At 36.8% G+C, this 21,915-nt stretch overlaps 5 protein-coding genes across 6 annotated transcripts; 2 read left to right on the top strand and 3 right to left on the bottom strand.

Annotated features, from left to right (window-relative positions):
* Positions 1-2,621: 2,621 nt before the first annotated feature.
* On the top strand, positions 2,622-6,053 carry LOC107186005 (ras-related and estrogen-regulated growth inhibitor). Of its 2 annotated transcripts, none has more exons than XM_015573797.1 (4): positions 2,622-2,761; positions 3,079-3,301; positions 3,985-4,171; positions 5,780-6,053. In XM_015573797.1, exons 1-4 carry the CDS (start codon positions 2,632-2,634, stop codon positions 5,960-5,962), a joined length of 723 nt encoding a protein of 240 aa, XP_015429283.1. In that variant the 5' UTR covers positions 2,622-2,631; the 3' UTR covers positions 5,963-6,053. The 2 variants fall into 2 exon arrangements, with proteins under 2 accessions (XP_015429283.1, XP_015429282.1); XM_015573796.1 differs by having other exon boundaries at positions 2,622-2,770.
* A 657-nt stretch (positions 6,054-6,710) lies between these two features.
* On the bottom strand, positions 6,711-10,257 carry LOC107186007 (Bardet-Biedl syndrome 2 protein homolog). The gene is made up of 11 exons (XM_015573799.1): positions 10,033-10,257; positions 9,780-9,899; positions 9,515-9,703; positions 9,259-9,441; positions 8,954-9,176; positions 8,325-8,536; positions 7,920-8,090; positions 7,743-7,847; positions 7,268-7,580; positions 6,869-7,123; positions 6,711-6,805 (listed from the first exon to the last, which is right to left on the bottom strand). The coding sequence occupies exons 1-11, from the start codon at positions 10,255-10,257 to the stop codon at positions 6,711-6,713; spliced, it is 2,091 nt and encodes a 696-aa protein (XP_015429285.1).
* Positions 10,258-10,994: 737 nt separating this feature from the next.
* On the bottom strand, positions 10,995-12,198 carry LOC107186002 (ER membrane protein complex subunit 10). Its single transcript, XM_015573792.1, has 4 exons — positions 12,053-12,198; positions 11,712-11,975; positions 11,293-11,559; positions 10,995-11,218 (listed from the first exon to the last, which is right to left on the bottom strand). The coding sequence occupies exons 1-4, from the start codon at positions 12,113-12,115 to the stop codon at positions 11,120-11,122; spliced, it is 693 nt and encodes a 230-aa protein (XP_015429278.1). The 5' UTR covers positions 12,116-12,198; the 3' UTR covers positions 10,995-11,119.
* Positions 12,199-13,625: 1,427 nt separating this feature from the next.
* LOC107185971 (cap-specific mRNA (nucleoside-2'-O-)-methyltransferase 1) lies at positions 13,626-16,466 on the top strand. The gene is made up of 2 exons (XM_015573748.1): positions 13,626-15,789; positions 15,872-16,466. Exons 1-2 carry the CDS (start codon positions 13,778-13,780, stop codon positions 16,356-16,358), a joined length of 2,499 nt encoding a protein of 832 aa, XP_015429234.1. The 5' UTR covers positions 13,626-13,777; the 3' UTR covers positions 16,359-16,466.
* Positions 16,467-16,471: 5 nt separating this feature from the next.
* Positions 16,472-19,059, bottom strand: LOC107185972 (nudC domain-containing protein 1). Its single transcript, XM_015573749.1, has 4 exons — positions 18,870-19,059; positions 17,524-18,502; positions 16,770-17,134; positions 16,472-16,696 (listed from the first exon to the last, which is right to left on the bottom strand). The coding sequence occupies exons 1-4, from the start codon at positions 18,982-18,984 to the stop codon at positions 16,497-16,499; spliced, it is 1,659 nt and encodes a 552-aa protein (XP_015429235.1). The 5' UTR covers positions 18,985-19,059; the 3' UTR covers positions 16,472-16,496.
* Positions 19,060-21,915: the final 2,856 nt, after the last annotated feature.

Here is a 21,915-nt window from a genome sequence, read left to right as displayed (position 1 = left end):
TTCAATTCGAAATGCAAAGATAGGAGGATCCGCGAGAAGAGAATGCGGCACATTCTTCGGGGCGATATCGTGTACGGTGTTAGGAGACTGATGGAATTATCTGTGAAACGTTTTCATTACGACGCGTCTTCAATATTGTTGATTCTCTTGGTAACATTCTCAAGAAACTCTTAAAGAAGATTGATTTCTCATTTATTGATCGCATTAACGACTGGATGAAGACCAAGAATAGACAGATTAATATTTATCTTCAAACTGATTTATAGGACTTGTATCGTTTAGGTAAACTGTGTGTATCGCTGTATTCAGATTTTAACGTTAGTTAAATCAACGAATTATACGTTTCGTGACGGTTTAACAATAATTTGGTCAACATGTATATTTCTAGGAAACAATGTTTACCATGATACCTTCAATTCCTCGAAAACATGTGGTTTGGGTATACAGTAAATCCTCGATTATTGTTCGAAGGCTTTTCGACACTGGCAAGGAGAGTACTCTAGATATAACACTGAGTTTTTAATGAGATTTAGCACAGTGGTAGAGCTTGGAATTCAGAAAACAATGATATTTCTTTCAACTGAATACGACAATTAGTTTATGAAATATATTTATAGCCTTCGAACACTCATCGAGGATTTACTGTAATTCTCGTTATTATACCTTTCTTATTAATTCTGTCCGTCAAAACGTATTTAGGTAGCAATTTTTGAGCCAAATACGTTAATCGCTCACCAGTTTTCCTGAGAAGAAGAGAGCCCCAACTTTAATTAGGTTGACTTTATATTAGTGTCGCCGTTTTTAATGAAACTTTTAGGGCATATACATAGTAGGCTTTTTCCTCTTCAAAATCATCCCCTATATAGGAGCAGATTAAGCACATTACTGTTACCGCATTTTTGTAGAATAATAATTTTCTTTTTCTTTAACTATCAGACCTGGTCCAATACGCTCACAATTAAAGATGGTGTGCAAAATCACTAACAATGATTCATCACAGTGATCGCAGCATCATGACCATGATTGTGATTTAATTTCATTTACGTCCGTGATCGTGGTTTTTTTTCTTCACCTGTACAGAAACACATATTCAATATAATTTGAAAATTAATTACATTAATATTTACGTTTTGTAAAAATCAGTAGACGAAACGATAAAAGAATGATTTGCTATAATTACACAAAATATATTGTTGATTAAAACTCATAATCATTAATTTATTCATTATTCTTTTATTTATACGATGTAGCTATTTAGCATTTTTCTTTTTATCTAATTGATATAAAATATACAGGTTATATGACGCGTGCATAGAATTGTTGTTACATTCTACACCAATCAGTAGACGATCATGGAAAATCACAAATCACTGTGAAAAATCACCCCGATTGGGAACGAATGTGATCGAATCACTCGTGACTTACAAGTAGTAGTTTACGCCATCTCTACTCACAATACCCCGGGGCGCGTAACCGCGCCCGATAAAACAACCGCTCGCGTCTCGACTCTTACATAAACGTAATAACACATCGGGAGACGACGACGACGCGTGCCGTTTTCCCGCGCACCCGAGACGCGTCTACGGGTCACCGTATCAGGAAGCAACGGGTGCATGGCTACTGGCCCGGTGTTAGGAGATCCCGGTTTTATTCCATCCAGGAGAATGGCCCGCGAATTGCGAAACGGGCCATTAAAAGTCTGACCCAACGAACCACCGCTGATACCGAGGCATCTTGATTAGGATGTGTAACGACCTTTGGCGGTTCACAACTCCCTGGCGCCACTTGGGGAACGGCGAACTGGTCTAAACGGGGACAGGAATCGGTACGCGATGTCGACGCACAGGGGTAATCGGGGAAGGTTAATCGATGATCGTAGGGACGAATACGGAGGGACGATAGATGTTTCAAAGAGATACGGTTTGAAATTTGAAGAAATTGAAGTATTTATAGCACTATGGTGAACCGATCTTTTTCTGTATCATTGAAATTTTTTGGTCCATCTTTCTCGTGTAGTGGGCTTTTATAATATGATGTCTAGTATTATAATGCATTCTTTATATTTCGACAAAATAATATATAAGTTATTTGATATTTGTATTTCGATAAGATTTTGCCCAAAGTTATATAGACACATTTGGTTGCGCAAAAAGTACCGATCCAAAAAGTTTTCTGATAGCTATTGTACTATACTTTCATAAATAGACTACGGTTTTAATATTAGTTCGATTTATATTTTATATAAACATCTTTATATTTTTTTTCTTGTATTCTAATGGGAATTAATCTCTAAATAAATAAATAAATAAGTAAATTAGTAGTAAATAATTACATGTGTAAAAATCCTCTTATTTCACAGCTTGGAAGTGAATGAGTTAATAAAGCCGGCTGCAGAGTACGCGTGTGTAGCCTGTTGCGTGTCTAAAAGTACCCTGCCTATTATTTACCCCGTTGTGAAAAGGACAAACGTCATCGATCGATCTGTTTATGAAACACGGTGTGTAACGGCGAGGAAAAGGGAGACTCGAACGATGTATGTATAATAATGGGCGTCTATTAAATATCACCGGGTGCAGGAGAGGGTTCATAATCGATGAGCCACCCCGGCTGGAAATCAGTGACTACGAAGTCATGGAGAGGTTCAGTCCGCCGGCGGCTTCGCTGAAGAAACGGATCAGTCCACCGATCGCATGGAATCTCGGTCTGACCAGCAAAGAGCCGAAACTTATTCGTGTCATTCTGCTGGGCCATCAGGGCGTCGGTAAAACTGGTAAACAATAAAAAATCTTTTAACACTAGAACTACCAGCATTGAATGTATACTAAATTAAAATGTATAATACAATAATATAGGGAATATACAAGACAATTTAGCATAATATACCATGAAATAAAGTCTGTATAATTGAGTCAATAATTTGAGTAATGGTAAAATAGTAAATCTGTAATCCGTCATTTTGACGAATTTGGTAGTTCTAGTGTTAATAAAAGCGTAAAAAGTGAAAAGATTCTCTGCTTTGAATACACACGTGTAGCGCTGTGACTCAAAATAATCATTTTTAATCAATTGCATGCTCAGCACTGGCAGTGAGATTCGCGACGAAACGATTCATCGGCGAGTACGATTGCACCACCGAGAGAATTTACAAGGTTGACAGCTATTTGGACGCATCGTGGGAGTTAACCGATCCACCGGGATTCCTACCACCCCCGACCGAGCTGAAGCTGCGGTGGGCGGATGCTATTATTCTTGTTTACTCCGTGTCGGATCGTGTCAGCTTCGATGAAACGTCTCGACTTCGGTGAGGATCATCCCTCGATTTTGTCTGATCCGAAGCAACAACTTTAATAGACAGGTCAAGTTTTCATTTCATATTTAAAATAATAGATGAAAGAAAATCTTATTTTGGTATTTCGCTCATAACAAAGAAACGAAGAAATAGACGTAATGAAATCTAATTTTGGAATAATTTGGTCAAATTATACTATACCAATTTTCTTAGTTCTATTATTTGGAGTGTAGTGTGTAATGATTAACGTTACTTGGCACCAGCTGCGTTCGATCAAAACTTAACTCTCTATTGGATTCCTTGTTTTAGACCAGACAAAATAATTTGACCATTTAAGGTTACGTTCCACTCTCCACGAAATATTGATGTGATAACGAGTATGTACTATCTTCTGGTACGGCAGTTTTGACTATTGACGGGACAAAATAAAATAACCGTTCAGGGTCACATCCCTTTCTACGATAAACGCTGAAACTTTTATAAATATGTCGGGGTGCGACCGTCAGAGACCTTGATCGACCAATTAACTTTGTGTCGTTTATAGTTGAAGAACTCTTTAAAACAATAAATATGATTATTTCTTTAAGGGTTCACATCCTTATTAGAACGTTTAATTGGCTAAGGTCAACGACTGTACCAAAAAGATTAAATGAACCGGGTCGTAAGTTTCGATAGTAACTGTGTGCTTGTACTAGATTTTTAGTATCACACGCAAGAAAAACTAGAAAGGTACCGCCAGTCGTGATCTTAATTGCGAACAAATCGGATCTGTCGTATACACCTGGCGAAAGGGTGGTCTCCACCTCAGAAGGACGTCAAAGGGCGGAAGAGATCGAGGCTCACTCGTTCCACGAGATCTCCGTCAGGGAATCGGTTGAACAGGTAACTGTTTCCACTGTTTCTCAACTCATTATACAGATACTAATTCAATCATCTTTTACCACTTCTATAGCAACATGCAAGTGCAGAAAAAACTTAATTTATAAATTTGTACGTTTCCATCAGTTTGTCATGTTTATCGTTCAGATGAAAATAGATATACGTTTACCGTCACTAGTTTTAGTGTTAGGACGTATGAAGGTCAACACATTGTTACCCAGAATACACCTACTCTATGATACAAAAAATAGATCATTCCATTGAAAAAAATCATGGTGACCTTGAAGCATGTACCTTATAAGACTTGCCCCTAGAAGCCATTTAAATTCCAGACCTCAAAATTTTCATAAAGTGTACAGTAAAATCATTATTCGAGATGATCAAGTTAGCTGAGGCACCCTGTATAACAGTTTGAAACAATTATTTTCAAAACCATTTCTAGCCCTGCTTTTGACCGATAGTGTATTCTCCCTCTAATAGGGGGGGTCTACTATACTTCATCAATGGTGTTCAATCGACAGCAGTAGCCATCCTCTTTCATTACCCCGAACGAACGAACAAAAGATTAGAAAACGTTTGAGTCCCTTCTACACAGGATGACGCGGTGCTACGTCTCCACAGTGTATCCGAAATGTCGATCGTCGACGTAGCACAACGTCACTGGGCCTGAAATACTCGAGGTATTGGTGGCTGACGTATCTCCGCGTCACCGATACCCCGATTTTATGTTCATCCCTGCCCGATTCATCGTTTCCACGATCACGGAAGTAGGGGGAGGAGAAGTCCTAGCGAATCATCCGGGAACGATCGGTCGCGTCCCGTTCGGCTTTAATCGCTTGTCTCGTTATTTTTCTATACGTTTGTTTACTCCAACGAATGGAAACCAGTCATGGCGTTTACGCGTGATCACGAAGTCGTAAACAAAATCTGTATCGCGGCGAGTGGTCGCGCGATATCGAGCCAGCCGATCGGTACGATCCATCGTGTAACGGGCTTATCGGGATCGTAAATGTGCCGCAATTAAAAATTTGTTTCACAATTAATTACCCGTTTCTCCTCCCCCCCACCCGTCCCCCCGCTGTGATCGAGTTTCAGCCGATGGTTTCGGCTGTTGTCGACGGTTTTCAGGGAAAAGAACCGCCCTTAGGACTGCCTCTTTCTACACGTCAAACCCTTTAATACTCGATTCGCTAAGGGTTTACTTTGCTCTGTACCGTTTTCACTGAATATATTTAGAACCACGGACCATCCAGAGAGATAATGAACCGAGCGGGGCAAGAAATTATAGATTCTTTTGAAAACCTGAAATCGTACATTCCAGATCGTGTCCAGGGTTCTCACCAAAGAAGAGTTTGAAAATGAAGTTTTTTCGTTCGAAAGGGGTGAATTGGAACTGGGGACTCGAGTACAGAGATACGTAAACGACACGACAATACACGTGCCGCGAATAAGTTAGGGGTACAAGTGAAAAAAAACGGCAAGAGTGATAATCCGAGCGGTTTTAACGTAGCTGCCGGCGAAAGAATATTCTCGTCATAATGGTTAAATAGATAATCCCGGGGGGGTTACGTAACGACAGCAGTAACTGGTCCGATTATTTTTATTCGACAGGTCATGGCCGTTTTCACCGACGTCTTCAAACTGTTGACGGAATTGCCGGGCAGTTCTGGATACCAGGCGAATTCATTCAGGGTTAGGGCGTCCACCGATAGCACTTTGAACGCTCTACGACGTCCCTCGCCCGTCCCACTGAAACGAAGATTCAGTATCTCCGTGCGTGGAACGATGCACTGATTTCTGTGAATAGCATTATTTATTGCATCGAATAGGGACCAGACGTGAATGCATTTTTATTTATTTGTAATGTTGGAAAGTAATCGTTGAAAACGATATTTTCGGGGGTGTAAACAACTTTCGTAACGTTTATACTTGTAGACGTATTTAATAGAGATTTATGTAGATTTCGTACTGCTTGATGAAGTTACAAAACTGTGTTATACAATGTTTTCCTGGTACGAATATTTATAGCTGAACAAGCTGAAGCTATTGCACAGCTTGAGCGTGAAAACCGTACTCGCACGTCTGGGCCCTGGAAAACTATGAGTTGTACCTTGCAGTATTTAACAGTACTTAATCTATTTTTTAGAATATGTACTTAAAGGAAATAGAAAAGACAGTAATTTTTCCTCTGGTTAATCATTCGTCTGTTTTTTTGTACTCATTAGAGTCCCTGTTAATTATTCTGGATATTTGGTAAAATTATCCCAAAATAATAGATACGATAAAACAAGGCAAAAGGGTGCATGCTGTAATACAAGCAAAGGGGGGAAACAAATTATTAATACATATGTATGTATGCAACATAATATATGTACGTACTTTAGTAGTTAATATTATTAAAGTACGTTACAGAAAGTATTATTAAAATACGTTTTGGACGAAAGTAATTAAGTATGAAGTTTGTATAAAATAATATTTATTGGTCAGATATACATTAATACTCATTTTCTGCAACAATAAAAAAAAGTGATCGTATTAACGTTTAACCATGTCTTATTGCCAAGGTTAGCGCTTTCGGATTATTGTCCTGGATAGCCGCTCTGCAACGAGCCACCATATTGGAGGCATTTTTGCCAACTGAAAGAAGATTCGAATTATCCTTCGATTCACACAAAAAAAAAAAGAAAATTGCGTGCTTACCTCTCAATCTGGCCGCTCGCTGCACTCCAAGATTCAGCTCCTTCAAATTCGCCGAAAGTTCTCGGTAGCTCTTCATCCGAATCTCGTGTTCCCTGATCAAGTCCACGTTGATGTTCTTCAGTTGCACCAACCTCTTCCTCATTTCTTCGACGTTCTCGAGAATTCTGGCATCCTCCAAACGGATTATAATGTTTTTCAATAGAGTTGTATCGCTGGCTGCCTCTGCCTGCAGTCTCGCGTCGATTTCTTTCAAATCTACAACAAAATACGCCATTCTGGTTGGTAAGATTTATCGAAGAATATAATGGTGTAGTCGCAATGACGATATCCGGTTATCCTCAAGGTCATCATTACAGCTACATATCCTGAAATATAGAATTGCATAGCTCTAGAAGTTACCTCTGACACGTTCCAATGCGTCTAACAGCATCTTTTCGTCTTCCGGAAACGAGACTTCCGAGGACAGCTCCCTCAGACCCAAGTACAAGGCCAAAGATTGAATAATGTCCCCAGCGAATGTAGAGTCCTCGGTTTGTATAGTCACTCTACCCGTTGTGTCCGCCTTGAAACAATGAATTTTATTATCTCTCATCCCACGAAGCCACACTTGAATGCCACCGCTGTTCTGTCCATCCTCCTTGATCTCTAACTCCTCCGGGAGGATTAGACTCTGGTTCAGCCAGAGGGCAATCCTTTGTGGCCTGTCTGCAAACTAAACAGATGTTACTGTCATCGAGGTTCACAATTTTACTTCTTGTTGAATTGTTTTAAGATTCTATTTCGTTCAAACATCACTTCTGTACAGAGTTCTTACAGTTGAAATTAACCTTTTTCAGAAACTCAAATTGTTTGCAAGGTAAATTAACAAAGTTACCTCAGCAGTGACGAAGTTTTTCGTGAGATCCTCCTCGACTTCGTCCGGTTTCCCGATCATCTCGTACATACAAAACCTGGGCAATTGTCGCGTCATCTCGAACACCTGAGTGGAATACAAAAATCGGAAATAATTAAAATAATACTCTTCTCTGATGTCAGAGTTATTATTTATTACCTGTAGCAAATCCGCGCCAGCGGGACCAACGCACACCTTCACGTGTATGTCCACTGGGGCGTTTTTCGAGGGTTTTATCTCTATCTCCAGCTCTCCCCTTGGTTTACTAGGATGAACGACTAGAGTTTCACCATCGAAGACCCCCTCGGTGAAGACTATTGCGCAATGAATCTGAAAATCCACCATTGTAATCATATTTTCTGACTGTAAACTGATTGGGAAACGTGATTTTGGTTTACCTTTAGTTGAAGGTTAAACCTTAAAAACCTTTAAAGGTTTACCTTTAGTTTAGTTTTAATCATTGAAATTTCTCGGCCCGTCAAACAACATTTGTTATATGACAGTGTAACATAAAAAAATGAATTCTAAACTGTTTTGTTTTACTGGTATTTTATAGTTTATTACCAACAGTCCTGGTCCCGATGCAAGGCCGACAATAGCTGCGCCCTTCGTCGTCATAATACTGACTGCCAGTTTAGTTCTGTGATACATATTAGGGACGGATGCAGCTCTTTGCCTAAGCTCCATTTGCAGAACTTGCTTTTTGGCCAGTAAATCACGCATAGCTTCACCGGGTTCCGGCGTGTCCATCGTGGATCCGGAACCATAACCACGAACTGAAAGACGAGAAACTTTAGTCAGTAATCAGTATCATTTAGGCTGAACTATTCGCGTTCTACAAGGTCCTCGTGTTGTACAGCCTTGAAGGGGCTGATTCTACACAAAGAAACAGGTCGAAGGTGTGGATAAAAATTTCAATAAAATCGATCGTGTAAATTGATCGTCTGTTCGGTTATTAATGATTAGTTTCACCGGTGTTACTATACAGATACATAAACAACGGTAGAATATTATTTGTTTATCAAATGATGAAAAAAGGTGGTTCTAATCGTTAGTGTTCGATACACACAAGTGCAAACAGTGTCGGAAGTATAAAACTTACGAAAACATAAAACCAAATCGAAACGTGTTTTTCTACATTCTCGTCTAATTTTCTGGTATAGAATCGAATAGATTAGAAACACTCTGCATACCGTCGCCGCTAGTGGACACCACGACTAAGTCAGGTTTCCCGATTCTCCTGTAATCGGCCTCCACGATTCCAGCTATCCCGGTGGATAATTGAACTTTAAAAAACACTTCCCCACTATTGGACGACCTAGCGTCCACCTTTCCATTATTCCAACCAGTTATGACCTCCGGAGTACCATCCCCGTTCACGTCGAAGCTCCGTGTGACTACCACTCTGTGCTTAGACTAGAAAAGATTCGTGTGATCGAACGTTTATCCCGATTCCAAAGACAATTTCACGCGAAGTAATTTCCCTGTTCGAACGGACCTTAACGCGCCACAGTCTCTGAGCCATTTCATAAACGCCCAGAGTCCCATTCCCAACCGAATAAACGAATCTTCTGTTTGGGAGACCAGTTAGGGTAGTGATAGGCGCTGTTTCCTTGGCTTCCCAGAGCACGTTCTCTTCTTTGTACACCTTTATCTCAAAGTCCTGTGTGCCAGTGATCAGCTGAAACATCGAACGGCAACTGTCTGCAGTCATGAAATGTTGCGTTTAATGAAACATGGAACAAGACCTCTACCTCGTTTTCGTTGTCTCCGTCGAAATCGAAGATAGCCAGAGAGCTGACGATACCTTCGGCCACTGTCCAAAATATTTCTGTACCTTGTGCGTCCAAAATGGTCACTGAACAGTTACCGCCAACGATCGCAACTTGATTCGGAAGCCACCCCAATTTGCCGATAATTATACACCTTGCACCATCGGACATCTAGTTAAGAGAAGTTAAAAACTTGATGTGGATCTTCGTTAAACGACTACAACGACTGTGATTAGAAACGAAGTACCTCCTTGTAGAAAATATCAGAGTTATCCTCGATGTGATAGGCAAGAACATGGGACGCAGTTCCGATCAGGAGAACATCCCTTTCATCATCGTTAAATCGGCCAGTGCACAACGCCGTGATCTAATGGTACACACGAATATTGACTGACACGTATTAAATGTATTTATTCCACTGATCCATTAAAAATTCAATATACGTAACGTCGACAATAGGTTACGCGACAAATTGTCAATACTTCAAGGTAATATTTTACCTCGGTCCCAATTTGAAGCTCCGCGAGTTCTCCACTCCAAGCCAATTTCCTGTCTGACTGCTCGTGATCGTGGCCTTTTATCTGCGGCTGCCTGTGAGGACTGTGCACCAAAATGTTACCACCGAACGTCGCCATCGCTAAACAAGCGTGGGAACCGTCGAATTTGCCGCAAGTGACCAAACCAGGTTCCACATGCTTCTGAATGTTTAAAGAAAACGCCGCCATTCCGAGCCAGCCTGGCAGGTATATTCTGGTGCAGAGTACTAACAAACCCTGTGGCCTTACTCATTGTGAGGTAGATTATTGATCCCCTTCCCTGTAACACCTGTGAGCCTTACCTGCTACATCAAACAGTATACATTGACACGCAGTTACAATAGTTACGTCTAGACTGCGAATTTTATATAGTTACAGTGTACGCAAATGAACAATACCATAGAAAAGATTCGAACAAATAAGATCCTTTTAAAGGATTTCTTGGGCTACTTTTGCTATCTGTACGTTTCGTACAGTCAGTCGTCAGTTATGATTTTTCGATGATGAGATCGAATAACAGTGAATGACTAGTTTTCAGTCATATATAAATATAAATATGTTTTATTTATATTAAATTATAAGGAAGTTTTTCGGTCAAAAAAAGAAAAAGACAAACTATGCGATTCAATTGGGTGGATGATTTTTTATGACAAAATATATGGAAAGTCTAAAACAAAATTTTTAGCAATGCGACTTCGTTTTTGAGTAAAACGATTTTGAGAATTTGCAGATTTTGTTAAATAGCTACTGTGTCTATTTATTATTTACCATTTCTATTTATTGTGAGCACGTATTTATACGTTCTTACTTCATTTCCAAATTGGAATTTGTCCCTACCCTGTGTATAGAGGAATGCAATTAAAGTGATTTTTTGTAAATTAAAAAAGCATAAGTACAATTAATGTTACAGAATTTATTTAGAGGAGGATACAGTTACAATTGTTAAAACTGCAATTAGGAAAGTACATTGTAAACTTTATACATAAATTTTGCTTCATACGAGCACACCTGAAGACACAATGCACACGTGGGTACCATTACAGTTTCACCATCACTGTCTTTGGACACTACCACCTGATGCTCCTGCAGCTTCTGGATTGATTGCAGAAGATATAACAACAAAAATGAATGCAAGAACAATGTACATCCACTGAAAAATAAAAGGAACACTTTGTAATATACATGCAAATAAGTATTATAGACCTTATTGGGAAAGAGACTTACATATTTTAAGAAATAAGGTCTATTGTCTTTGGCTTCCCCCCTTTCCCTTGCTTCTCTCTCTCTTTCAAGTTTCTGAATATATGTGGCAGTGTCAGGAACTGGTCCACCATCAGGATATTTAAGAACTACATTGGTAATCCACATATTCGTAAATGGACTTAGGACACTGCAGGGACCAGATGATGTGTGACTCACAGCAATTGGTTCTCCTATACTATCCAGCCATATTATTATATTATTTTCAAGGTCTGAACCAAGAAGATAACACTGTATACAAATAGAAAAATATAAGTAATGAATTAATATCAGGATAAACTGATAAGTTTTGTTCTTCTTTCTCCCATTTATTCAGGTTTTATTTGAATGGAGGTAAAACTTCTCAATCCTCCTACTCAGTCGAACAACAAAAGTCTAATTACCGCAGGTACAGAAGTTAGGAATGTTATTTCATTTCCTGAAACGGTACGGGCCACAGCCTTAAGCCTATACTTGCCATCGTGTTTGGCAAGATTTATTAGCTCATTTATATGGGCCGGTAACAACCCATTTTGTCCAACAACGGAAGCACCGCTGCGTACACTAGACACTGTAATGTTTCCTCTTTCAATGTAAATCGGGTCTGGCTCGTCGTTAAACGCGTGCCACAATCTTAGATGCAGCCACCCATCGTACTCCAGTTCGCTCTAAAATTTTATGAATCTTGTCATTGAAACGTAGGTAATTATTTTAAGTAATATTATATACCTAAAACTTTACTAACCCCATTGACTAACGATGATGTACTGGTTAATAAACTAATGAAAAAGTATACCAAAAAATACATTGTTACAATGTTGTATACTTTATAAGGTTAAAATAAATTCAGGTCGATTTCATTTTACAGTGTTAATATTTTTTACAACTTATTTATTGAATAATGTCAACGGTACACGTAAGCACAGACGAGATATCGAATAGACCTAACGTCCAATGCAATTTTGTGTCACATGCTTGGGGGCTCTAGGGGCTCTCGGACCCCTTTATCATTTTAGTGTCAATACCCGACAATACTGATAAAACCAAAATTCAGGATATTATTAGCACGAATAGAGCATTACATACTTCGTTCATATTACGTGTATGTAACTATGTACTCCATATTATTTGGCGGGAACACATATGCACTGCACCAGTTTAAAGGGTAAATGTTACACTTAAGAAACATAACACCAAAAATATATGTAGTTTGTCACCTATCTCGAAAATAACTTATGAAGTGATTGTTAACATGTTTATAGAAAATACTAACTTTATTTAGACTTTACTTAATGGATATCATGATCTGGGAAACTGTAACATATTTCTTGTTCTCGTACAGTCTTGTAGACGAAGCCAATGTCAAGGTTAATAACGACCAAACGTCGATCAAAAAATTCTCACTTTCTGAAAGTGCCGATCGAAATATTCTTTCTTTCAAAACATGAATTATGGCGTCATCTTATGATAAGACGGCGACCTACGAAATTAGAGAAATGCAAAATGTGATGTTTCGAGGCGCTTACAGAGTTTCACGGGCAGCATCACCGATCATCAGATTATGATAATTTAAGCGGCTCATAGGTAGCATGCCACCATCGTGTAACATTGCCTTCGAATACACCGAGTTCGGAAACCGAATCTCTTATAAGATAGTAACAAACTTGTCAGCAGATTTAATGACAAGGTTGATATCGGAAGTGTCTTGCAATTTATAAATTGTGCCGTTAACTGGAAAGTCACTGACATTCCAATGACTAAATAACTATAATTATTGCTGTCAAATGTTACACATCATGTTTATTCTACAAAAGTAAACATAACCTATAATGAGTATGTAATTTTCCAATGTTTATCGTGTCGGTAGCCGTGAATATGCGAGATTGATTGGACATTGTTCAGTTATTTATATGTACTAGAACAATATTTGACGAAGAGGACAGAAATTTGTTAAATAAAAAGTTGTACACAACTACGGTAATCATGAAAAATCGTAAGTGGTCTTATTTCCTAGTTTATTTAATACTTAATCAACGTTTCTTGGTTTAATTACTTAATCTTTTAGCTGTAGTGCTCCCTAACTAAAAACTGTTGGCCTATGTTCTATCTGAATATTTTTATATAAAGTATCTATTTGCATAAATGTTTCTAGTCTATATATAATAAATGTCTGTTTCACTTATAATATTATAATTAGTTGTAAGATATTGTATTTAATATCCTGCAATAAATTAATGTTTCAGAATCAGATAATAGTGACTCTGAAGTTTTGGACAATGAAGATGATAATTTTGATGTTTTCGATGATAAAGTAGTTGAAGAAAGAAAAACATACTCAAGTTACTCTGGTAAACAAATTAAGAGGAAGAGTTATGACACATCTATAGATGAGAGTTCTGACTTAAATGATAGTGACTGTGATGAGGATGACTTTAATGAAAAAAATGATCTCCAGTCCAGTTCGCATAATATGTATCAAGATTTATCTCGGGAACCAGACTCAGGTGATGAATGTAGCAGCCAGAATATGCATGGCAGGCGCATAGATGACACAGCATCTAATTCTAATAACGAACAAGAAGAATCAGAAACAAATGGAATAAGGTACAACAGTTCTTATCAGTGCATTAAACGACAAAAATTTCATAGAGCAGACAAAAGTAATGAAGGCTCTACTGGTGAAATTAAAATTTATGAGAATAAAAAGGAGTCCTGGAATGGACAAGACAAAGCCCAACAGATGATGCAAAAGATGGGATACAAAGAAGGTCATGGTCTTGGTAAACACAAACAAGGTAGATTAGAACCTGTAGAAGCAGCCAAACAACTTGGTCGTAGAGGTCTTGGACATCACATACCTGGGCTTGAGGATTCCAGTCGCAAATGGGACTCTATAGAAGAAGAGGTAAAGGTTGTAGAACCTATGGAGTGGCTAAAAAATCTCCATCATGACTTACCAACTTTTGACGAACTGACAGACTGGTTACAGAAGGGTCCCAAAAAACTTATTATAGATGATGAAACTCATTTCTGCGATGAAGATATAGTTACAAATGTTGTTAATTCTAAGTCTGTATTTGATAATTTGGACAGTATTGAAATGCGCAATGCAAGAAGACGTTGTAATCCGTATGAAACTATTTATGGTGCATTTTTCTTAAATCGAGCAGCTGTTAAAATGGCAAACATCGATAGAGCATGTAACTTTATGTTTACCAAACCAAACGGTTTACAGAATAACGAGTTGCTGTATTTTGCTGATGTATGCGCTGGACCAGGTGGTTTTAGCGAATACGTCCTATGGAGGAAAAAGTGGCGCGCCAAGGGGTTTGGTTTTACTTTGAAAAACGAAAATGATTTTAAGTTAGACGATTTTTACGTAGGTCCCTGTGAAACATTTCATCCATATTATGGACCAAAGGACAATGGTGATGTTTTTGATTCTGATAACCAAAAAGCTTTCAGGGACCTCATAATGACACATACCAACCGTAAGGGCGTACACTTTATGATGGCTGATGGAGGTTTCTCAGTGAATGGTCAAGATAATTTGCAGGAGATTTTGTTGAAACGGTTGTACCTCTGCCAATGCTTAGTGGCACTGATGATTGTACGAGAGAAGGGCCATTTTGTCACAAAACTATTTGACCTTTTTACACCCTTTAGTGCAGGATTAGTTTACTTAATGTATCGTTGCTTCGACGAAGTTAGCATTTTTAAACCAAACTCCTCCAGGCCAGCAAATTCGGAACGATATTTAATATGTAAAACCAAAAGGCCAGGCACAGAACATATTGCGCAACACCTCGAACATATTAATCACATACTCTCAAAAAATGAAGATAATAATGACGTTCTACAATTAGTATCGTTCGAAGCATTAGAAAGAGAACAATCGTTTGTACAGTATTTGCGACAATCGAACAATTATTTAGGAAGGAAACAGATAACAGGCCTCCGGAAAATTGCTGCGTTTTGCGAGGACACTAATCTTGTTGAATCAAGGCAAGCCGATATACGTAAGGAATGCCTTAAATATTGGGGACTTCCAGATTTAAGAAGAACAATACCTAAACAGATGAAACCCCAGGAAAAATTGATGAGTCTTTTTGCGGAATATACTGGATTCCTTTCTAAGAGTCCAGTAAAATTGACAAAAGACAATGTAGAAGGTAAAATACTGAACCAACCACTGAATTGGTATTGTGTACCTTGTGGTACTGGGCCCGATAGAGACGAGAAAAAAACAGCTACCTTTTACTTGGGTATGGGAAGGAGCAAAATATATCGTTATGTGAAAGGTAGTTGGGCAAAGGTTGATGATATCAAAATAGAATTGCCACCAGATACACTTTTATATGGTGAGACAGTCTATGAGATGACAAGGGAGAATAAATACCAGCGCAAATTACAGGCATTACATATTATTGATGCTTTCTTTCTGGGTACTGAAGACATCAGTAGAAAAAGTTTGAAAGATAGGTAATGAATTGATCTACAATGACAATACTAAACAATATTGTTTTCTATAAAGTTTAAAACTGATTTGTAAAATTTTTCTTAGGCATGAACTTGCAAAGAAATTTTGTGAAGCTCTGTGGAAGCCAGATGGGAGCAATTACGATCGTATACGCACGAAAGATTTGTTTCCTTTACTTCCAAAACCCCTCGAAAAACTATGTGTAAAGGAACGTTTAATGAAAAATAATCAGCCAGCTTTAGTGTACGAATTCACAAAAACCTATTTAGACAGTATTAATGATAAATCGTACTTTATACCAAACAGTGTACTGTTCTTAAAAAGCATCGCTTCTCCTTGGACTCGAAACTTCAGTAGAACACATTCCAGACTGTACTATTATAATAATGACACACGCGCTAGTCTATTCGAGTCACAGAAGCCAGATAAAGCTAATGCAAGCTTTATTGAAACATTTAGTGATATGGTTATTTGGTATTGGCCTAGGGATGATTTGATTTCCGTTGAAGATCTTATACGCTGTTCCAGTAAAAAGTGCCCCCAATCTTCTAATCCTGACTTAACCTATTAAATGATATATAGTAATATACATACAAGTCCCCGTAAATATACATATACATAGTAATGTACGTAACGATTGATATAGTTGTAATAAAAACATTGATCATATTACAGGCAGTTTTAGGGCTAGAAATCAATACAATCAGTTTTAGAAACAGGTATGCAAACGATATAATTTATTTTTAGTAAGTACAGTTAAATATTTGTTTGTAGCTACAGCTCCCATGATAGGGAACGTTTCAGGTCCCAAATCCACAATCCATTGCTTTTCAATCTGAGAATTCAGTTCAGGCCTTTTGTATAGAAATATGTATCTTGCGTGTTCCAATATTGCTACATACGAACCATCTAGAAATGCCGTAATTTAAAATTCTGTAATTAAAGAAAAATATAACTATGTATCAATCAATTGAGTACTTACCATATGGAGAAACACAGAACTTTTTATTGCTTTTACTGGCTTCGACGTATCCAAAACCGGGGAAAATATAACGATTTTCTATATTCCATTTAGTGTCATCTGCTTTACCAGTAATCCACAAGCAACCATCATTATCATGTCTGAGACATATAGCTTGACCAGACTTAGTTTTATATGTAAATAAGACATGATTATTTGTTCCTAGCATAGCTAAGTGTGTATTTTCTTGTGTAACAAGATTGATTCTTTGTAACAGATTATCTTTACCCTCAAGATCACATTCTTCAAGTTGTTCAGAATTAAACCCTATACAAGGCTGACCTTCTAGTTTACTATCTGTTTGGTCCGTGCATAAGTGTGCTAATCTAAACATAAACAAGGAAGTTAAAAAAAGAAACAAAATATGATTAAAGAATAGATATAATGACGTAGTAAATTCAGTGGGTCCATAAATGAAAGCTTCTTTTCAAAGTTTAGTGTTCGAAACCTTTCTTTATGATTCCACTACATTTACTGCCTTGTTGTATTATTATACTTGGTGGAAACTATTGCCCTGTCATGAAACAGATTCCTGAGAACGCATTGAACTGTCCAATGGAATGCTGTATACAATCTTGTATTCAATGACATCAATGAAATTCACATTACAGAGTTCAACTTTATATTTATGTTATATCGTTTCCACCTAGAATAACAATAAAGATGCCTTTCATTTTTTCATTAGTGCTCCTTACTGTATCTCTACATATTGTACCTGGAATGGATTTCAGTAGCCAATTCTTCATTTGGTAAATGTTCACCTCCAGAGTCACCCTTAATTAACTCATTCCACATTAAACCACTCTCATACTTAAATAATTCAATTTTAAATGTGTCCTCTTCATACCTCCATGTTGTTAAGCTTTCATCTAATCTATGTTGACATTGGCCTTGTATCAGTACAATACCATTTAGTGTTACTGATAGCTCTAATGGAGTTACATTTACTTTGACATTTTTCTGTTGTTCCCGATCCACTTTAATCCAAACTGTTAATAAATCTTCATCTTGAGACCAACAATACCTTGGAATTTTTATTTCTGATGATTTCTCTGAATCTTTTTTATTGTCCTCAACTTCTTGCACTTTTGGATGCTCAAAGGTAATGTAATCCTGACAAATGGAGTGAACATACTTGCCATCATCTTCTATGTATGCATATTCAACAGCGCCATTTACTTTTAAAGTTTCTTTGTAAGTAAACTCGAAAGATTCGCATGATTCTCCAACATTTTTCCATGTATACGTTAACAACAAGAGACTAGTAAACTTCTTTTCACCTGTACTTTTAATACTACACAATGCAACTGTAATGGTGGATGTTGCATTCACATATCTCACATCCAAAATAATTCCAGGTTCTGCATTACTTAATGAAAATACTTTAGCATGTTCCTGTGTTAATGCTAATAATACTTTTAAACAATTGCCACCATCCGAAATTACAACAACGTTATTATTAGTGAAAGCAATTGATGGATTGTATAATACATTTTGAACATTTGCATTAATATCATGTATGTGGTGTATCTCTTCTAATGCACCATCTTTATTAAATCTCCACACCATCCAGTTTTTGTCTATAAACCAACATGATGTGTCATATGGATTCTTAAACAAATGATTATGAAATGCAAACAATCGAGTTTCCAACAGAGAGTCTCGATTCGAAGTTAACTCTAATCTATGTACATCTGTAAAATTATCAAAATATATATATATATATATATATAGTGTTACTAACTTCTGTAACAATAATATGTTGTCTTATCAAAAACGTTCCATGCCCAGGATTTTTCTCATGACTCTCCATTCTCTTAGTACAAATCAGTAACGGTCCACATAATGTTTGTAACAATGAAAATGTCAATTTTATTGACAAAAAACTATGACGTACAAGTTGCACTATATAACAGGACGACATTTTTATTGATTAAGTAGCATTAATCGATATAACAATGTATTGTGTTTACAGTAAAAATCGTTTGGTCATAATAAAAGTTGTTGTTTTGCGGTCTTTCGATAACCCGTTAGGCACGAAACGAATTGGATGGTAGTTACCTGCGGTTAAATTTATTTCGGAAGCAACTGGAACTTCATCGGTAGAAAATTGATACTTCTCGAACTTGGAGTTTATTAGGTTTTTATCAGGACGTAATTCAATAATTTTCGTCATTTTACCTCCTTATCCTTATCGTCACCACTCGAATTAAAAAACAGAAGTGGAGGTTATTAAAGGATGACTCCAGCTTTTTACACTTACTATTTATGTATTTAACACACAATGTTTGTTGTTTTATAAAGTCAACACTGTTAATACAATTTGTTACACTTAAACGTATCTTTACTAAATAGAGAGCAACGTATTAATTAATATGGAAAAGTGGAACTACTCCAGAAACATACTCTATTCAAACTGATGCGACAAGTCAACGTTGATACTTTATTTCATTTCTCTGAATCGATATTGTATGTATATACATATATGTATATTAATAATTGTTGGTATGTTTTTAATTAATATAAAACTTTTTTAATGAAATGAGTACCTAACAACATGCGGCGACATTTAGTGACAATAAATTGATACTAAATAGATCACAGACTAGGTATAGAACATAGAATAGACTTATCATTCAATGTTATTTTCTGTCCCACGGTTAAAGTATGCATATTGCATGTATCTCGATACACGTAGTATGAACAAAGCATACTTATAATGCTTCCATTTATGATCATAACACAGACAAGGCATAAGTCTCGTCTGTGCTATAATGGCTATAACCATGCTATAACATACAATAGTCATTCGTTTATTGCATATTTCGAGGCTTAGAGGGTCAGAGTTTGAGGAATTATATAACAAGTGTGCGCCAATCACCCGAGCGCTTTCCCCACCATTCGACCGTTCAGTTGTGCGATTCAGCTATCGAAGTTTTACAAGTGAATAATTTGTGTTTTATCACAAATGATTAAACAATAATCCCGTCTTAGTATTTACGAGAAATATTAAATATTTGTTATTTTATTTAAATGAGTTCCATTACGTTTTGTGCATAAGTTTCGAACAAATGTTTTAGAAAGTATTCAATTTTTCAATCGGCCTTCTATTGTTATTAACCTTGACATTGGCTTCGTCTACAAGAACGAGAAATATTAGGTAGTTTCCCAGATCATGCTTCCCATGAAGAGTCTGAATAAATTTAGTGTTCTGTATAAACATGTTAACGGACATTTAATAAGTTATTTTTTAGATAAGTGACGAAATACATATATATTTTTGGCATTATGTTTTTTAAATGTGACATTCGTCGTTTAAACTGGAGTGGTGCATATGTGTTCCCGCCAAATCGTATTACTCGGAGGATATACCGCCCTGACCAATCAGCTACTCGTGATCTCCCGAAGATAGCCAAATGACCCGCTCGGGACGAGCCGAAAGTAACCGAAGTGTCATTCGTTTCGAAGAAGTTGACGCAGTAAGATGTACAAGCCGCTTGCTCGTGCCAAAGTAAGTGTTTGACAATCATCTTTATTCATATATATTAATTGCTAGTGCCTTCATTAGCTCTCTACCGTTACTGTCCTTTAATATTTATACAATTTAGACTAAATAATCTCAAATTCATACGATACCGTAGATATTGGTTTAATCTTCGGTTTCACTGTGTACCAATTAATATAATATTTACGTATTTCTGATCCAATTTGTAATCTTTGCGACACACCACGAGTTCAATAATTGTTCATTTGTAACATAACTATTCTTAACGTAGTGTAATTACTTAAAGATTATGTTTATTTTCTGTTTCAGAGGTCAGGTTTGAAAGTACGCACTACCGTCCTGAGCATTGCTGACTGCGTTCAAACGGAATTTGGCGGGAAATTGGGGAACTCTGGTAATTTATTATTATATTTATTATAGCATTTATTATAACAACAAAGTGACACTTCATTATATATTTTTATATTGTTTTTAACCGTAAGTGAAATAATCGTGATTTCGTGGTTTGTGCTAAGATCAAATGAGAATTTTTTCGAGCAATTTTTCCAATTCATATATTTAGTTGAAGCATTCAAAATGGCTTCCTAGAATGTTACAAAATTTAAACTACAATACTTCGATACATTCAAATTGGAAATGTTTGTGATTTACGGATCTCGGTCGTGAAATTGTATTAAAATAGATTATAGATAATTTCTCCTGTCTTACCATATGACATTATTGTATTTGCATTTATATACAGTTTTGGGTGTAGATTTAATTAATACCAGCTGCATAGTTTATCATGTTTTTTATCAAAGTATGCATAAATAATGCAACTTTGGTACTTGTAATGATTTTCTGAATACGTAGAAAAATGGGGCATGGATTAAATAAAGAAACATACATGATTGCAGCATAGTTATGTATTATGCTACAATGTAATTCATAAATATTATAAACTGATAATTGTCGTGTTATATTTATTAGTAATAATAATATTGAGTGTAATAAATTTGTCTCGTTTTTTTTTCCAGTTTCTTCAAATGTTGCATCATTGAACACTAAATCGGATGTCCTAATGTGAAGTTCCACCAGCAAAGACTGTAAACCCTTCTATCATCGGGTGAGTCTTTGCATGCTTTTTTTATTACTCCAGTCCCCAATCATGCCACAGGACAATTAGTCCAAAGTGGCACAGGCAACTAGTTGTATATATGCCTAATTTGGCGAATACAGTGAATGTGGGTATGCTATCATACCTTTGAATAGTAACATTGATCAATTGTATTTCTTAGCTAGGGTAGGATCTTCTTATACATAGCATTTTCTACTATTCATACAATTAATAAACATTTTATAATTGGACAATGCAGTATTAATGCTCTTAATATTCAATGCCTATTCTTCAGCCCATTGTGTGTATGAACCTCTATAGGAAATATATTGAATACATATATGATGAATGAAACATTAGTGGAGGAATATGACAACCTCTGATTTCCTCCTTGCACAAGCCAATATAATCACACAATGATAATAAGAAATGGTATCCAATGAGAATATCATTGAATAGCTCGATCTAATTTCAGATTTTATAATTTTTCTTAATGACTGCATTCT

This window comes from Dufourea novaeangliae, unplaced genomic scaffold, assembly GCF_001272555.1.
Source record: "Dufourea novaeangliae isolate 0120121106 unplaced genomic scaffold, ASM127255v1 scaffold54, whole genome shotgun sequence".
Lineage (NCBI taxonomy): Eukaryota > Metazoa > Arthropoda > Insecta > Hymenoptera > Halictidae > Dufourea > Dufourea novaeangliae.
Note: the sequence above shows the minus strand (reverse complement) of the source record. Positions and strands in the feature narration are given on the sequence as shown.

Coding starts and splice junctions, on each gene's coding strand:
- LOC107185972 (XM_015573749.1), bottom strand. CDS start 18,984: ATGACGAAAATTATTGAATTACGTCCTGATAAAAACCTAATAAACTCC. Junction 18,503..18,869: donor CGAAATAAATTTAACCGCAG/GTAACTACCATC, acceptor ATAATTTTACAG/ATGTACATAGATTAGAGTTA. Junction 17,135..17,523: donor GCTACTGAAATCCATTCCAG/GTACAATATGTA, acceptor GTTTATGTTTAG/ATTAGCACACTTATGCACGG.
- LOC107186007 (XM_015573799.1), bottom strand. CDS start 10,257: ATGGCGGCGTTTTCTTTAAACATTCAGAAGCATGTGGAACCTGGTTTG. Junction 9,900..10,032: donor AGCTTCAAATTGGGACCGAG/GTAAAATATTAC, acceptor GTGTACCATTAG/ATCACGGCGTTGTGCACTGG. Junction 7,124..7,267: donor CGCATTGGAACGTGTCAGAG/GTAACTTCTAGA, acceptor ATTTTGTTGTAG/ATTTGAAAGAAATCGACGCG.
- LOC107186002 (XM_015573792.1), bottom strand. CDS start 12,115: ATGTATTTTTTGGTATACTTTTTCATTAGTTTATTAACCAGTACATCA. Junction 11,976..12,052: donor CATCATCGTTAGTCAATGGG/GTTAGTAAAGTT, acceptor ATAAAATTTTAG/AGCGAACTGGAGTACGATGG. Junction 11,219..11,292: donor GACCTTATTTCTTAAAATAT/GTAAGTCTCTTT, acceptor TTTATTTTTCAG/TGGATGTACATTGTTCTTGC.
- LOC107186005 (XM_015573796.1), top strand. CDS start 2,632: ATGGAGAGGTTCAGTCCGCCGGCGGCTTCGCTGAAGAAACGGATCAGT. Junction 2,771..3,078: donor TCAGGGCGTCGGTAAAACTG/GTAAACAATAAA, acceptor TTGCATGCTCAG/CACTGGCAGTGAGATTCGCG. Junction 3,302..3,984: donor GATGAAACGTCTCGACTTCG/GTGAGGATCATC, acceptor TGCTTGTACTAG/ATTTTTAGTATCACACGCAA.
- LOC107185971 (XM_015573748.1), top strand. CDS start 13,778: ATGTATCAAGATTTATCTCGGGAACCAGACTCAGGTGATGAATGTAGC. Junction 15,790..15,871: donor AGAAAAAGTTTGAAAGATAG/GTAATGAATTGA, acceptor AATTTTTCTTAG/GCATGAACTTGCAAAGAAAT.